The sequence below is a fragment of the Calonectris borealis genome, chromosome 3 (assembly GCF_964195595.1).
Source record: "Calonectris borealis chromosome 3, bCalBor7.hap1.2, whole genome shotgun sequence".
NCBI classification, from domain to species: domain Eukaryota; kingdom Metazoa; phylum Chordata; class Aves; order Procellariiformes; family Procellariidae; genus Calonectris; species Calonectris borealis.
In genome coordinates, this window is record NC_134314.1 from 63,482,144 (window position 1) to 63,500,878 (window position 18,735).

The following is an 18,735-nucleotide window of genomic DNA, read 5'->3' on the forward strand; positions in this document are numbered from 1 at the left end:
ATGATGTCAACGACTGCTATAGTCAATACCCTCTGTGCCCACTCAGGTAATGAAGATATCAAAAAAAGAGGAAAGTTAGTACCCAAGTTTTGTGTGAGGTAAAAATCAAATACTTCAGGACAGAAATCTTTGTGGGAATTGAGTGGACATGAGCTACTAAGAAATTACTGAGGGGAATAGCACTGTAAGGTGGGTTTCACGCAGCTTGTATTTTAATTGAGCTGAAGAGCAGCAAAAATTTTGAATTTTGTCTACAGCCGCCGGGCGCCAGCCCTGCCCTGCCCAAGGGGGTCTCCTACTGCCGGGGCCGGGGGGGCCTCCCTGCTGCTCCTCGGCAGCTGGAGCTGGTCATGCGGACTGACAAATAACGACTCTGGGTAATTAAGCCTTCTTTTTATGTTCAATGTAACAGTTTGTTTTAAAACAAACAAACAAAAAGGTAACTGGCCGGTGTTCTCTTCAGCAGTGTGAAGTTTTAATATCTATAAAACTGAACACAAATTATCCTTTATTTGTTCCAAGGTACTCTCCCTTCTGATTCATGAGCCAAGGTGCTCAGGTATTCTGTATGTACTTTTACAGGGAGAATAAAAAAAAACAAAACAAAACAAACCACAAAACAAACTGCAAGCACTCTGTTGACAGCTGTTTTGCAGACAGAAAAAGTATCGGTGTGTCCTACCGCCACCTAGAGATGCATTATTTAACTGCAAATAAAGAAAATACAGGTTTGTGCTTTAAATAAAGGCTCTCACTTGAAAAATTATCTGAAACAAAGCCTATACTTAAAATATTTGCATTCCAAGTTAATTAGATATTTATCCTACTTCTAAAACCGAACACAAGTAGATAATCGAGGGGAAATTAAAAGCCAGCACCACGTAACTGGTCAGCTATACAACTCCAGGCAGAGGGAAGTTCATCCCAGTTCAGGTCTTGTGATTCAAGAATTCAGCATAAAATTAAAACACATTTTACCAAGAAGTCTGTAAGCATGCATAAAAATAGCAAAGTGCTAACAGGCTTTCAAACCTCAAAGGGAAAAAATAAAATAAAGAAAAAAAACAAGGACTGAACTGACACCAATTTTTCTGGGCTTCCTGTAATTTAGCATTTTCCACCTTAACCTTTCACAATAAGGATATTATTCAGAAAAAAAATAGCATTTCTCTTTTCAATTTTTTGTTCATATAAAGTATACTGCATTGAAAAGTGAAACATTGCTTATTCAAGTAAGCAAACAGAAAAAAGACAGAGCAGTAAAAGTAAACTGTGGCCAACAGTCTTCAGCAACACTCCTGAAGCTGTCTTCATAAAAAAGCCAAAAGCAAGTTGGTAGGACCAGTGTAACACAGGAAGCAGAGAAATGACCTTCCTGAAATCTTGATTTACACTACATACATGCAGGTTGATGAGCTAAAGAAATCCATCCTTTGTAGTCCTGCATATTAATATAGACATGCTAGAGTGTATACAGGCTAAAAAAATGTATTTCTTATATAGTCTTATAATTCTTTTGGTTTGGCTTGGGTTTTGTTTTTGTTTTTTTTTTTTTTTTTTTTTAACAGATTTCTTACTGTAGCTACTACTCATTCAAACATTTGATATAATATTATACATATAATCACAAAACCACCTAAACCCCAGACATTTGTCCAGACACATGAACTCATACAGCTTTACTGATAAAAACAAACTGTAAAAGAGGCTTTAAGACATTACCACCTGGATCACAGAGGTAAAGTGTCTTGTTCCCTCACATATACACACAGAGATCTTACAGAATTTGATTCAAAGCAAGAACTGGCTTCAAAACTTGTTAGATAAAAGTCACTACCTCTTCCTTTCCTCAAGGGAAAAGCAGGGTAGCCTTAGCCTCTCCTCCTGAAGGTTGGACTGTAGAAACATCTCTGCTGGCTCCTTCCACTGCCCCATTTGGGAAACAAGCAGAGAGAGGGTCTTGGCACTGAAGAGGGAGAGCAAAACTGCTGGAAACCTGGGATTACTTCTCATAAAACAGAGGCCCCTAAGTTCCCAGCCTCACTGCTAATGGTGGTATTCATAATGGTACTGCCTCGCTCATTTAAACAGCTTTTCACCCCTGTGCAGGGAGTTCAGGCTGGCACATCAAGGCATCTGGCAGCTGCTTTGGTGCCTCTCAATCCATCAGTAATGCTCAAGTGTCTCGGAGAGCCAAACGCTTAGGCCCAACTCACAAAGTCCTAGCTCTGCACTGTAAACATACTGCTAACAGTCAGGGACCAAAGATCAGAGCACAGTTTTGACGGGTTCCTAGGTTACCTCACCCTTTATCGTTTTCCTTTCCCCACTTCCCAATTCTTCCAACTTCCCAAGGAGCTCTGAAAGACAGGAGTAATACAACTACCAGAGGTCCCTCCAGTCCTTCTGGGCATTACCAATCCTGTAACGAAGCCTGACTGGATCTTATGCATGATTTTAATCCATTTCAGTGCAAAGTCTGACACTTTAGCTCAGGTTCCTTGGGTACGTACAGCTAGCTGCTGGACTTTGCTCAGGAGCTGCAGAAGGGCACACACCACGTGCACGCAGGCATTCTTCACCAAAGTCACCAGGATATGGCAACAGCCTCCGTCAGAGGCATGCTAACTCCTGCAGCCACTGCTACACTGCAGATCAGGGTAGATGTTTGCATATAATGAAATCAACAGCTCGTTCAGGGCTCATGCTGCAACTCTGCAGGAGCAGCACCTTGACAGCTGTGGGCTGGCAATGAGCCACCGCAGAAGGCAAGTCCCCCTTGGGAACTGGGCAGCGCAGGAAGCAGGGTGCATGACACCATGCAAGCAAAATGCATTTTCTCCGAGCACTGCTGTCTCGTATGCAAAAGAAGAGAGTCTCACTTTTTCCACTTGAAAATAAATCTTGCATTAGAAAGAAGCAATGTGTATTAGCAAGAAGACTTTTCACTTGTCTTTGCGGCATTTCTGATCTAGATCTCATAACACATAACTATTAGCTGATGAAAGCCACTCTCAGACCGGTCATATACTCAGGAACAAGTCAGACATGGTTAATGATGAGCCAGAGAAACAATTAAGACCTAACCTGAATTCCTACAGAGAAAATTATTTAAGAGTCAGCTCATGTTTACTTTTACTAAGCCAAACAGTGGTTCCATTTCTAGTCAGTGGAAGCTCCCCCTCTTGTTAAAGAGAACAAAAAAAAGGGCACAGAAAAAAATAGTAATACTGTCTCATATAAAAGGCCTCCCTTTCCCTGCATGAGTTACAGGAGTAGTGAGATTTACAGTAGAAATATTTACATTTTTTAACAGGTAGGAGTATTTGAGAAACATGTTCCTGCCAGATCTGCAATACATACTATTTTTTCCATAGATAAAAACGTATTTCACATATTGGATCACAAACTATCCTTGCTTAACAGCTGGCTTTTAGCTGGCTGGGAAAGAAGAAAGTTTCATCTCCTTTCTCCTCATCTTCCTTTGTTTTTCAGCCGCCTCTGCAAAGCTGTTCCATTCCACAAGTAAATCCATGTTGACATAACTTCTGGTTCTGCTCCTTGAAGATGAAAACGTTTAAGATCACACAGGAAGTTTCAAACTTAAAATAAAGATACAAATAAATAAATTAATGCAATGAAGACTAAAATGTCTCCAAACGAGGGGCAAAGTTATCCCCCACTGAGAATTAGTAATCACTGTACAGGCTGTAACACCATAGTATTGTTGCAGAACAAAAGGTAAAAAAAAAAACAAACCCTTGAGTAAAATCCTAATGTTTGAAAGGCAAACTAAGAGGAGGAAAATGAAGAGCTGACTGTAGGTCACCCACCTTCTCTGGCAGGGCTGAGAAGTGTCCAAGCATCACGTTCATCCCTAGCATGAGACAAGGGAAACTGAGGATGGTCTTACTTTGGAACACTTACCAGTAACTCCAGCCACAGGAGAGAAGCTTTCCCAGGCTACCTACAATCACCTGTCTTCCCATCTCAACCTCCACCCTATTTAACATTTGGAAAACCAAACATTAAACCCTCAAGTGACCATGACCAAGCTTGTTGCCGCTTTGCAGCTGGAGAGTGAGGTGAATCAACACATAACGCAGAGAGTCCTAAAAAGGAGGCCACAACATAGAAGCATGAAACTGGGGGGAAAAAATATGTTTAATGAGTGCTGCTTATCACCCCTTTGCAGCCTGGAACCTCAGTTCTTACTTGGATCACACAAGATTGCATTATAGCCGTGCAGCAGCGGTTTCCTTCAGCGCTACAATCCAAGCCAGACCCACCACATTGCCCAGTTTCATAAAGCTACGGTCTAATGCTTCCACAGGAAATGCGGCACCCATTGGGTGTGCTTGGAAAAAACGCCGGCGAGGCACTGTATTGCAGAGAACAAGAACCAGACAAGCAGGCAGGGCGAGTACAATGAAACCTGCCTTACAGAACAGCAAGGCTTGGGACCTGTCACAGGAAGAAGCAGCAGAGCACTGTTCCAACCAGCAGCTACAGCTGCTCCTGGATATTAACTGTAATGATGAGGGTCCCCCCCATGCCACTGTCTTTTACTTAAAAAGGGACAGATAGGGTTTTCATCACTGCCTAAGGTTCACAGGACTAAAACTAACAATGGGGAATTAAAGACATTGATTTTCAGTCATTTTCCTAGTTCCTGAGCCCAAGCAGAATAAACAGAATCAGCAAAGCGTTCCTTTGTGCACACCAAACGCGAAGTCTGCTCCACGTGAGGCTCGGGCTCAGCTATGGCTTCGTCTGACAAGTAAGCAGTGTATACAACACCAGCACGGTTGCCATTCAGAAATGCTTCATCGAAGACCTTACATATGCTGCCACCGGTTGGGTAACTATGAAGAAATCTCCTACTTTCTTCCAGCTGAACAAGTGAGTCAACAAACAGCACATCCAGTTACAGATTAAGTTGTGTGGAATCTAATAAACTTCAGAGTCACTTCAGAGCAGATTATTGAAATAGAAGAATTATTTGTAAAATTTACACCAGTTCAAACTGCTTTTGCCTGGGGACCACAGGCTTCCTCAATTTATTAAAATTCAATTCAATGTGTTTTCCTTCTGCACTTTGACTGAAAATACTTGATTAAAGACTGTCAGACACTGCAGAAAACATTGCTGGATCAATCTTTCATAAAAGCTGTGACATAGAGCAACCTAATGTAGTTGCAATAAAACCAGCAGATTGGAGTTTCCTGTATGAGTGTAAGTACCTCTTTAAAGCTACTAGCGTAGTTCACACTCACTAAAGATTTAAAATAAATTACAACGCCGCTATGCCGTACACCTTGCTATCTCTACTTTAACCAAGAGTGACAGTTCACTAGAGGAATCAAATCCAGGACACCAGTCAAAAGACCCCAACTTAGTAAAAAGCAGCCCCATGCCCCAGAGCTCACCTAATTGGAATTAAATATCCAAAAACTTCAGTGATTTGGTTTTAAGTGATTTGTTTTATTCTGTCTTAACTCATTGTATAACACTGATTTTTCTAAAACAGGGTAATACGTTGGCACAGAGAAACAGTAACTGAAGTATGCATGGGAAGGAGAAAATAAAATGAGGATAGGGATGAAGATTGTTCTCAGAGCTCTATGGACTAAAGACTTGGTAAGTACGTAAGAGTGGGAAAACACCAAGTCTTGTACTCTTTCCTGTTGGATTTTATTAGAGCTTCTAGAATTTCTAAATAGCATCATGTCCCCAAGAGATCAGGAACATCAGTAACAATGTCTGGAGTTCAGGACCTGCCTTCATTTTTTTCAGTGCAGCTGTAATTATTTCATGCTAGTGTACTACCATTTACAATGGTCTTCCAAGGACACTGGGAAGTGGGATTGAAGTAGTGCCTGTTCTTCTAATGTGGGCGTAGCGCACACTAAATACACATTAAGTGCACAATAACTGACCAGGTGATCAATTATTACAGCTCAGCCAAGGGAAAGTCATTAAATCAAGCTGTAATCACTTTGTATTCCTATCCTAAAACATCCCTGGTAACTCCCTGAAACCCCAAAGTTTAAATGTTTCTCTAAAGAATACCAGTAGCTTAAGTTATGAAAATGATGCGTGATTCTGCAGTAAACAGTAGCTGCACAAACCCCATAAACCCAACCCACCTACATGAGGAAAGCTTGTTTTTTAAAGAGGTCAGGTCATTAATTCAGGAAGCTAACTCGGGAGCTAACATGGAAGCAAAGACATGCAACACATCACAGACCGTAGCAACACAAGCAAGTAGCTGTTACTCTGGGGGTCATTTGTAATCAATCACTGACCTGGGTTTACTCTGAGCCCTAGCTGGAATGCAGGCTCCTGCACACCAGTTTATAGGAGATTTGATAGAGGGCTCTCTGGACAATCAAACTGCCATGCAATCTCCTCTTCTGCCCGCAAGGAGGAAAACCCAACAGAATTGAACTAGAATAGGTATTTTAAGTACCTTAGAGAGGCTCTGAAATATAACTCTCAAGAGATAGGAAGGAGCATGAGGACCCTGGCCGCTTCTCTTCCCCTCTCTGCTGCAAATGCAGGCTGTTTTGCAAAAGTTATCTTGTCTAGGTGAGTCCATTTATACTTGCTCCATAAGCAAAAGCAACAGTTGCAGACAAAATTGTGGATGTCTTCATTGGTCACCTCACTATTTGTAAATTGCACAGTGGTTTTACAATAGTTATTTAAACCGCTTCCAAACTAAGATGGCTTAATTTACAGAGCTCTTTCGTCCCCACCTTGCCCAGACTAGTTAACTAAGGTAATGCAAAACAGTGTAGGACAAGGAAAAATTCTGCTTCTTCTGCACATACTAACACAAATAGTGTGCTGGGGTGTACATGGAAGATCCGTTTTTCACTCTGTTCTGCTGCTAGCGCAAAAAAATCCCTGTCCTTCTTGTGCACTGTCATCCACATAAGACACACTTTCATATGTCATTTTCTATAGAACCAAAATATTTTTAACAAACACGACTAAACACAGAAAAATATTAACAAAACTCTCCAAATTAATAAACAAATCTGTGAGGCATACTACCTTAAGTATATATGCTACTTTACATAGAACAAAGCCTTTAGGAATTTTGCAAATATTATGCAAATAATTCATGCTTGAAGTTTTCAGAAATAGTTTATTTCTAAAAGAAATGGGCTTCATGACTTTACCTCATTGCAGAAAGATAGGCATTTAGAAAGACCCAAAATATCTGAATTCCTCCTCCTATTATCCTTCATATTCAGGTTATGAATTGGATATAGCAGATTCAAGTTCAATTCCTCAGCCTTGGAAAAGGAATGGAACATGGAGGACGATAATGGGTGCTTAAAACCCCTAAATAACCAGCCTTTTCCCGGTTTTACTGAAACATCATCCTAAATCTCATAAACCTTCCTGACAACAGCAACAATAATAAAAAAAAGATTTGTTCCAACTAGTATGTTCCCACAAAGTTAAATTCTGGTTAACTGCAGCTAATTGGAAATTTCTGACAATATTATCGTTCAAAGTCTCAACAAGCTCTACTTTAAGCCTACTTGCTTTAAAACCACACCTGTACAAAACCGCACTTTAGACAAAACAGAATTTTGTTTTCATACAGGCTCTGATTTCAACACCTCAGCGATTTCATTTACTTTTCACTGGCCCATCTGCATCCTTCTTTAGCTAAAGAATAATCATGTGAATCTGTTGGTGTTACAAACACAGCGGCAGACATAGTTTTTCATGAACGTTTCAGCCTGTTTTAGCTGAACGTTTTAGCTACCTACCAGGCTTAAACCACAACAAAAAGGCATATATCAGAACTCTAATATTCTTCAGGGTTTAATCTGTGTTTATGATTTTCTACAGTTACAGTGAAAGGCAAAGTCATATGATTGATGTAATTCAACACCCATTTTAACAACATTCAGTGAAAATACTGCTTGCTTATAGAAAACTTGGGATGCAACAGAATGCTGTCACAGGAGAGGTATCATATGACAGAGGGATCTCTGCCGGCTGAAGTTGACCTTCTGGGAATGTGCTCTATATGAATCGGTGTTTGTGCTACCTTAACAAACAGAAAAGAAAGTCAGCAGAAAGCAAAAGTCTTTATGAGAAAGAATCTCTCAAAGCCAGGCAGACTCCCTCTAGCCATAAGTGGATTGCGACTACTGAATTTTATTTTATTTTTATTATCTTGCAGTATGCAGAGCATATGTTTCTCCAGCTGGGCTGATTTTCGGTGTGCATGAACAAGTCAAATACTCTATCACTGACCTTGCCAATACTGAGCAAGGGTAGATTATACCATTCTTACTGACTTTGCAACTACCACTGCCCAAAATCCTGCCACGACCTTTATAAAATGGAGGAGTTAGGAAGGGAGAGGTAGGGAGGGAATATGAATGCCTCACTTCAGTTAGCGTAGGTTCTGTAACTGCTTGATTACAGTTTGCAAAACAGAAATTGTCTAAAACTCAAAGACTGGGTGTACTTCATCAAGACCAGGCTTTGTTCTGTGTTCCCAAGCAAAAGGCAGCATTCTAAACTGCTTCTAAACCAACAGCTCCCAAAGCCTGGCTTAAGATGCCAGTGGAGACATGATAGCTATCTTTCTAGCCTGTATCGTTCTTGCTTTTTTTCGGGGATTGCACTCAGTGACATATTTGGTTTGTCATATATTAGGAAAAGAAAATTATTAGGAGCAAAGCAAAACAAAGGCATACAAGTCTGCTTCCTCAATGACCCCCACACAGGAGAGAGACTTGAGAAGAAGTATGTGGGGGGCGGAAAAACCACGGCTGGTTACTTCTTCTTGCACAGTTCCTGTCAGAGACATGAGTCAAATCTTTCCAGCTGAGTAGAAGAGGCCCCTACTCCTCTAACCATATCCTTCCTACTCTTATAACTGTGGAGTTGTCCCTGTAGATGAATGCAACTCCCACTTTGCTCCCTCTTTGGAACATCTTTTTAAACAAAATGCTTTCCCTCTTTTTGCTACACACAGAGAATCAATTCTTTAAAATGCAGAAAACAGTCAGACTTCAATGAACTGCTCCCCCTCATCTTCACAGTTATAAGAAGCCTGAAGTTAACATATTGTAAAGCTTTTAAATTAGGCTTTTTGTTTGTTTTACTTATTCTACTTTAATCTTTCCATTTGTTGAAAGATCAGATTTCCTCTGATTGTGACATGCTCTTCAAGAAGCGGAGGAAGAAAAAAAAAAAAGAAAAAAAAATCACAATATGGACTCGATGCTGTCATCCTACTAGGCATATCCCTAGTATGATAAATGAACATGCCCGGTAGAAATAAAGATTTGTAAGCAGTCAGGACTTGTTTTGTCACAAAGAAATATTTTTTGCTAGCTCATCTTGTTTCTGTGCATCACACTCATTCCTTGACTATCCAGTTGCTGTAAACGAATGACCAACAGGAAATATTTCAAGGAAATACTGAAGCAAGGCATTGAGATTTCTCTGCCATTAAGCTGCCACATAAGTGAGAGTGCAACCTATGAAACCCAGTTCTGGAACTACTGCTCCTTCAGTAAACACTGATTAAAACACCTTGATAATAGGTTCTCCATCTGCAAAGCCCAGACAGGTTGGAGCTCTACACCCTGCATTATTCCTTATATTCTGTTCTCCATATTCCTGTTCTTCATATTCAGAAAGTTAGGGACAAACCTTAACCACCTTTAAATTCATATTTCAAAAGTCCAACACAATGTGTGTCATGTAGATTTTGTAATCAGATATAAGATAGGCCTGGAATGAGAATTACTGTTACTTTGGACCAGATCCCAGACAGACAGACTTTCAAACCTTAATCTTAAACTGTGTTCTAGTAACACAGAAATTTAGCAGCTGCCTAAGCCTAAGAGGTGCCAAAGCTCATTATACACTTCTTTGGTTCTATTATTTAAATCTGAAGGTTCCCTAGCTGTTTGCAGATCTGCTTCTCATCACTGTAACACAGACCCGAAACCAAACCAGCGAGACACAGCTCGCAGGCATCGCTGACCTCACCAAGGTTCAGCACACAACACTGCAGCTCATTCAAGCGCATGTGATTCAGGCCCCCCAGGTGTTACGGCACTGCTCAAAGGGAGTCACGTGGATTCTCTAAAAACACTAGGAGTGGGTCTGAGAGCCTAACTCTCCCTCTCCTGCCTGAGGCCTGCCCCTCTACATCGGATACCAAGACGACCCTTAAGTTTTGCAATTCCAGCTGCTCAGTGGAACAGTTTTAACAAAAGGCACGGTGAAATGCTCTGCAGACTAGTTCCCTAAATCTCTGCTTGCATATGTCGCTGATAAGCAAAACATGAGTTTCAGGCTGAGGAAAGCAGACTCCATTCCCTAGATGTTGCTAAGTGATGTAATAATCACTTACTTCTGCAGAAATGCTGGAAACATAAAACAGAGCACGGATCCTTCTTTAAAGAACAGCCGAAAGAACCTTCTTTTCACAGAATGCTCTGGGATTTGGGATCCCAAACACATAGAGGTGCCCTCCTGGCTTAAGTTTCCAAGAGAGCTCAGTGCAGACAGCAGTGTATGCTGCTTCCCATTAGCTAGCTCGCTTATATCTTCAAGGTCCTAAAAATGACCCACCAACACCCTCTCCTCCAAAGAAACTCAAACAACCTACTACAGATAGCATTTACTGTAGTAGTTCACCAGCAGTTCAGGCAAGGGACAAGCAATTTACAACTCTTACCACATTTTCAACATAACAATCAACTGCATGATTGGATCAACAGATCAATAAAACATGTTCTTTTAAGTAAAAAGGGTGCTAAGCTAACCCAGTTGTTACCTGATAGAAATATAGGTCCTCTCCATTACCACAGAACAACACAAACCAAAAAGAATACTGTCTTGCAATTGATTTAATTATTGAAGTGGTGTGCCTATCCAGCATAGAGATGAGCTTTGCTTGTCAATCAGTAACAGTGGGCTACATGAACTAGGAAAGAAGGGAGATAAGGATCACAAGTATTAATACAACAGCAGTGTCATGTGGATGCATTATGAAATGAGAGGTATTTAATATATGTATTTTATTTTGTATATGTATGGCATATTAAAAAGTTAATCAAGAAACATCAAATTTATTACTTGAAGGGGGTGTGTGTAATAATTCAACCTTGAAGAAATCTTACAGTAAAGATTGTTGTTCCGACCAATACTATAAAACTCTGGTGTATTATGAAATCTCAGCAGCACAGTGTTGTCTAATTTACAAGGTTCTTCTGAATTTCTCCCACAAGTTAAAGGGCCAGCTTCTAGCTGGAAGAGCCAGCTTCCTTTCAACTAATCTGTATCTCATCTACATCTCTGTAGTAGTATTCACAGTTTGCTTGCATGTTAGCAGAAGTGTGAATTAGTTTTGAGGGACCTCCTGAAATGGTTCGGTAATCTGAAACGAACCTCTCTTACTCTATTAATCTCACTCTGAAAACCAGAGTAGCTACACAACTCCAGGTTAACCAAGAAGATTTCAAATGTGTTGACACATCTCACAAATGCTAAGCATTTCTGGACAGAAGTGCAAAATCAAGTCAACTGCTTAGAAGGAAAAACATGGATTTAGGGTCAAGATTCCTGTTTCTCTCCCCCTCCCTCCCTAACCAAGATGATAAATTGCAGTCTAAGAGACACCTGCTCAGCAGCTGACTACCTGAATAGTTCCCTAAACTTGCAACTTTCTCCCCTTTGACCTGGAAGTTACTGCAGCTCACACCTTCCAACAGAAACCTGGATAGGTACTACACATGGGAACAAAATAGCTAGAAAAGTGTACATAAGCCCTTAGAAAGCTCAGTCCGGGAAACATGTTCAGCATGCCCATAGGATCCAGATCCTCATAAAATCTACCAGAGGAGAATGGACTACAACTGAGAGGTTAGAGTTCAGTCAGATCTACAGAAGAGCGAGGGATTGAATCCAGCTGTGTTCCTACCCGTCCTAGAAGAGTGCTTGGCTGGAGCTTTTGAAGGCAAAGCTCCTGCTTCTGAAGCCATGCAGCAGTAGGGCTAAGAGAGATTTGGATTTGGGTCTTGGAATGGCAGAAGCACCTGTCCATTGCTCAGACTTTAGCCATCTAAATTTCAAAAAGGAAAGGAGAGCAGGATTGCAGGTAACTCCTGTCGCACGTCTCCTTCTATCTAAGCCTTGACAGCTTGCTCTTAGTATGCCTTGTTTGTCACAAGGGGAGGGGAGACACAGCAGAAGCAAGAGAGGAGATGGAAGAGACAGGATGAGACTAAGGACTCGCTGAGTTCAGCACAAGATGGTAAATTATGTTCAGCGACTGTCTTCACAATGCTCCAGTTTCAACCATATATTCCACTTTACGTTTTCACCTGACAACCGAGACTTCTTTTTTACAACTTGGGGCCTCGGTGTCTGTTATAGGTTGGCAGGTGCCTCTGGAAGACCAAGTTAGAAGCCATGAGACTGAGTGAATTCATTGAGCAGATTTTAGGAAATAAAGCATAAGGGCTTTTACAGAGCTAGTTTGTTAATTTTAGGTTGAGGAATTACAACCCTAATGTACAGAAACTTTTCAAGAAAGCAAAATTGCAATTTTTCTTCCTGCCTGTTGAGATTTAAAGAAATTCCTTCTGGAAGAAAATACAAAATGTAGCTGAAAAAACAGGCAAAAGCCCAATCTGTGCCATTAATCTGTGCTACAAATACCAACTCCTAAAACTCGTCTTGCAAAACAAAGATCAAAGTTTTAATAAAATCTGACATACTGTCCTGGTTTCGGTTGGGATAGAGTTAATAATGCACATCAGTAGCTGTGCATGAGGTTATGCTGGAGCACCTCAAAGCCTGTGGCCATGGATAAGCCCAGGACATAGCAGGCTTGTTGCTAGCCAGGCTAGGAGCAAGGGGAGGAGTTCATTGCAATGTTAAACCCTATAACCTGGCCCAAAGGGACCAGGGGTGGACATTGTAATGGATATCCCTTTAAATTGTTGTAATGCATGATTTGACCAGCTCCCTTCTGATGAACAATATACTTTGTGTAATTTGTGAGATCAAGTTGTATTTGCTTTATATATATACACTCACATGTATTAAAAATATAATGGAAAATGAAGGGAAAGGGAAAAGGACTGAAAACCGCAGAAACATAACTTACCTCTAATGTGAACACCCCAGTTAGGTGGCTAAAAAAATTAGGTGGCATGAATCTAAGCACAGGTATATTAAAACTTGCACAATCTTATTTACATTATCTAATATGTATGCCCTTCCAAGGGCAAGCTGCAAGGCCACAGCTTCTTTCCCTGCTAAACAATTCAAGCTCCAGCAAATATTTGATGCAACCCTTGCTCAGCAAACATCTCAACCTAGCATCTTAAGGTGCCACATAACTGGCCAGGACAAAGCTGGCTTATTACCAGCAGCCATCTTACTAATTATTTATTCATTTGGTGAATACAGAGTGATACTATACTTCCCCAGGACAGATCACACTTAACCATACATACAAAGGACTGGATCTGCTGTGTGGGGTGCCACAAACCTGTCAAACGAGCAGATGAAGTCAAAGACAGAATTCCCATGAATGAATCTGAGAAACTAAGCTCGAATGGGGGGCACCACCATTACTAAAGTTTTATATAAAACATGCATAAATCCAACTTACAGCATTGCGTGATCTTCTGGATGTTAGAAGTTATGCGTTGGGCTAGTTGATTAGGATCCCCAAAACCCGCACTGTACGACATGGCTGAGTAGATTCGCTGTCAAGTTCATCCACGATGGGAACAAGTCAGACAGTCTCCACCAATTAAGGACACCTAACCAGAAAACCCCAGAAAACAGAATTATGTCTTGGTCATTGGTTTACAAAGGTCTTCATCATCTTAAAGAATAATACATAGGAAAAGATTAAAGAAAACTCCATATACTAATGTTTACCCTCTCCGCAAACATAGTACTTCAAAGACGGCATTTAAGGGAACGCTTTCTTAAAAAAGTATTGAATAAGAATATGACGTCCTTTTTTAATTTCCTACAATAACTCTTACTATTGAGATTCTTAGTAATAAACACAGCTTAAGATCTGCAATTACACTACAGCAGCTACATCACAGAAACTACATCCTTTGTCAAACTTCTTACATCTTTTCCCCACTGTAAGCAATGAAAAAGTATGCATTTTCATTTGTTGCCATTCCAGAAAAAAGCTGTATGTTTAATCTGTCAATGCCAAATCCTCTGATGAATTATGGTTATTTCCATACTGTGCATCCCCATCCTACCAATACAACCTAGCATATATAAACCACTGGAAGAAAACCAGCAGATATCACACAAGATATCAGAATGAAGGAGACACCCAATTCCCTCTAAACACCAACCATTTGTATCAACTTCAGTTTTAGCTGTAATCCAGTTTCATCTGAATTCTATGAATTGCCACTTTATCCTGTTTCAGCTGCTGTGTTTCTCAATATGAACTCATTTTTCAAAAACTTGGGTACACAAATGCATTTTTAGGGGTGTTTTTTGCACCCAGAACTATCATATCTTATATAAAAAGGTCAAAATCTGACAACACAAATACTCACAGATACACTTGCCCTAAAAGCACACATATACAATCATGCAGCATATAACTACTAGAAATGTCTTAGCCTGCTTTCCACCCATGCAGGCCAAATTTCAGCACAAGCTCAAAGATACTCCAAATCTAAATTAACAAGACACAGTTACGATACACGTGCAAATCAAAACTGGCAATTTACCTGTTCTGCAGTGAAAATGCAGACTAATCAAGTATACGTGCACCCGACACAATCCCACAATTTCATCCAGGCTGTGCTTAGTCTTAACTTTATCCTTTCCACTCTCCTGCACATCACTTTCATGGGTTCAACATTTTAACCTCACCAGTTCCCCACACTTCTACTGTTCAACCCAAATCATGTGCCTTCCAAGAAACGTCCTCTTCTCCTGGCCTGTCAGCTTCTGTTTAACAGACACTGCTAAAACTCGATTTCAGGGAGAGAGAGAAAGCACGTTTAAATATTTAAACAGAAAAGAAGGAAATGAAAAGGCCAACTGATTTGTCAAGCGTGCTACAGTTTGCAAACTCAAGTCCTTATGAACTTTTTAAAAAAAAAAAAAACAATTAACAGTCCTTGTTGCTAAGTATTATTTTCTTTCACCTAGCGCAGCAACACCCTGGTTGTTTTAAAACGTGATTGTTTTCCTATCTCTATGATATGAAATGATCTCTAGTGGAGCTGCCAAGACATTGCACTGGTCAGACACATCCCACCAGAACTTCACCAGGGACATAACTACAGAGGTCAGGCTCATTCCCGCTGCCCTGCAGGTTACATTACCTATGCCGGATGAACAAGCAGCTACTACCGTGAAGATAAATCCTGCACGATTTTGAAATGGCTGCTGCACCAGGGTCCTAAACCCTGCTTGGAGCCTTCAGGCCCTGAAATGTCCCCTGGTAATGAACAACTTGGTGCAGATGAGCGACAGGGAGTGTATTTGCACTCTTCTACGTACTTGCTGCACAATTGCCCGCGAGTCATGGTAGCTCTCTGCAGTATTGTTTCCTGTCTTTGTCTGTACCACATGCAGATTCAAGTTGTTTCGGGTCACAGACTAAAGTCTGAAGTCAGTCAGCCAGCCAGCCTAAATCCCACTTATCTGGTCCAAGGCTGGCATAACAACCCTTGATCTTTTTGGAAACTCTAGGCAACAGAATTTGTATTGCAAAACCAAACCCAAGAAAACTTTATAGCGAATAAACGGTTCTATACCTTGGTGTATTGCCTAAGTAAGGAAATTCTATCAATTTAGCAGAGAATACAATTGTAGGCATAAAATCCAAAGAAACCACCTAAAAGAAGTTAGTTTGAAAAAGAAGATTTCTCAGAACTGTTGACATTGTTTGTTTCTCTTAAAAGTTACAACTATTTCTAGACACGTTAGTAGCATGCTAACTACAATGCTAGCTACAATTCTTTGTATCAACAGATATATTTCAACTGAGATTTACAGTAAATTTGTAGGATAGCAGTGTAAATTCACAGCTGTTTTACGCCGTACAAATTCTTCCACCAGCAATGCTATTCCCGAGCATGTTAGTAATACGGGTTAGTGACAGGGTAAGCTACTGGTCTGGGTAACAGACAGAAATAGAGGTAACAGGTCAGCCACCAGCTCTTATCACTTCCCAGTCTTCACAAAAAACTCCCCAAGTCAAGAAAAAACAAACTGAACAGCCAAAAGAGAAGGAAAATCTTGTATTTGTTTATTATTATTTTTTAAACGGGAAGTGTGAACTTCTTCCTCATTCCAGTTCTCACAGCAACACGGGCGTCTGAACCCAACGAACACCCTACTTCCACTCACACATCCTTTGCTTGTTAGCGCAGTGTTACTCAAACTCCTCTGAAAACACAAATAGCTGAGCCCTCGGGAAGTCAACGGGAGTTTTGCTAATGGCTTTGACAAGGTCAAGGTTTCAACCACCAGGAAACAAAACAGACGTGTGCACCAACCATCTCCTTCCATATCAAGGTGATAGGAGCATTCATCAAACTCTGAATTTCCATAGAAATTACCCCTTTTCACTTCTACAGCATTTAACTACTCTGTCATGACGTATTTTGGTATCTGCCTGCATAACTGTTAAAAAGGTAAAGTTAATAATCAGCTGCAGTTGAGGGAAGTACCCTTTGCATTCAAACTGGAACAGAGCTGCATCTGTGGTAGTATTCAGTTCCTCTAAAAGTTTCAGCTGGGTGTGAGCTTTTGATTGTACCTTTCATCTTCCGCTCAACACCTCTGTCTTTGAATGGGAGTATACCTAGTGGCAACTCGGCTTGTCAAGCTACTGAAGAAAGTCCGAAGAACTGAGTCTACTGGCACAAATGAAATAAAGAATCAGAACGCTTCATCAACACTCACTGAAGCAAGACCTCTCTGTACATACATGAAGTTTAAAGAATTCAAAGGATTGCTGTATATTTTTCCTAATTTCGGCATTAACTGGTTCCTGCATCACACTGTCATCCCGTACTAAGGTTCACTTTTTGCTTGGGTATCAGCTTGTTTTCTAGAAAGGTATTTGTCAGGCATGGAAAAAATCCACTTTTCCCTTGGCTATTTCCAGTCAGATCACTGCTGAATGCAGAGACAAGAAAGTGGGAACTCCACAACCGAGCAGCTCCCCAGTGCCATTCTTGAAAGCTCCATCAGGACAAAACGATGGGACATGACAAGCACAGCACATGTTAGATCTCGGCAGCAGTCACCTAACTATCTTGCAGGCTCCAGTCAGCTACAGTTAATAAGCACCTAATCTATTTTTTATTTTCTCATTTAGATATTCTAAGAGTTTTCCTTCTCCTATAAATCTAGCCCATATACATTAGGGTAAGAACCCTTAAGCAATAATTTTACTGCTTAAGCAATGTTTTAGCATCAGGACCTAGAAATGTTTACATGGGTCCTTAACTTTCAGAAAGCAAAAAGTACATGCTACATTCCATAGAAATGCTTGAAAATTTAAATCTGATCTGAATTAGGATTTTATGCCTTTAAATATCCAGAGACAAGTCATGGGGCTTTCTTGCATGTGATTTTTTTTTTTTTCCTAAATAAAGGTCACAGAAACAAAGCTTCTCCTAAGCAACTCCTAAATGTGACCTTCTTTGTAAACTACTGGCAAAAAAAAAAGTGCAAAATCCTCCAAGCAAGGTGAAAACACAGGCAAAAATGACTGCTGGCAAAAGAAAATTGCAGCCAGTCACAATGTTAGCTACAGAAAATTTGTATCATGGTAACAGCTATGATTAGTAAGATTTCTGCAATATAACGTTGCTCAATCTATTTCACCTCAGTAGGTTTTACCACCCAAATACCAAGATGAGACAAGGTACATCTACAGAGTGACTCTGGCACCTATTTAAGGCAACCGAAAACACATTACCATCTTCGGACAGCATCTGCTGCTGACTTTAGCAGTAACTGCGCAGCAGGTAAAATTAATCTTTAAAAAAAAAAAAAAAAAAAAAAAGCTCTTGGAATAAAGGGCAGACTGCACACTGTAAGATAAGTACTCCCCGCTGCAGCACCTGAGGGATTCTCAAAACTGACTCATAGCAAGTGACTTAGTAATATACAGGTGAGCATTAAATCTGTCATTATTTTCTCTAGTGGGGATGAGGGAGGTTAAGTTTTTTCTGGATTTATCTATTTTTTCCCCTTATACTTAGGCTAAAATATTTAGAGACAGAGATCATATTTTCCATTTTGTGCTTTTACAGCTCCTAATGTGCTGGAATCCTGATCCACAAAGGCAGGCTGGGGGCTTCCATAATACAAAACCAACTATGGAGCATAATAAACATGCAAACAAAATAGCAGTAAAATTAATTCCTTCTTGCTTTCTTAAAAGAAAAAAAAATTTCCAGATTTTTTTTTATATCTAGTTTCAGGTAGAAGTCAAACTTAAATCCATATAGGGTAGGGAAAAGCAAGAAAAGTTTATTTAAAACTTTCTTTGCTCTAACACAGCAACACTAACATAAAAGATGTCAAAAGGTAATTTTCTATTCCTTCAGCCTTGCCACATTAGTCATGCAGAAACATACCAAAACCAAGCTTACATTGTGTAATGGCTAGAAGTATTTTTTTTTTAGAAAGGAAAAGAAAAAAATTAGA

General features: G+C 40.2%; 1 protein-coding gene across 2 annotated transcripts in view; it reads right to left on the reverse strand.

The window, feature by feature from the left end:
• STX7 (syntaxin 7) overlaps positions 1-18,735 on the reverse strand; it is a 33,979-nt gene that overhangs the window by 13,272 nt on the left and 1,972 nt on the right. For both annotated transcript variants that reach the window (XM_075145848.1, XM_075145847.1), the window contains one exon: positions 13,682-13,835. In XM_075145848.1, coding sequence (XP_075001949.1) covers positions 13,682-13,763 — 82 coding nt within the window. In that variant the 5' untranslated portion in view covers positions 13,764-13,835. The remainder of the gene's footprint in view (positions 1-13,681; positions 13,836-18,735) is intronic.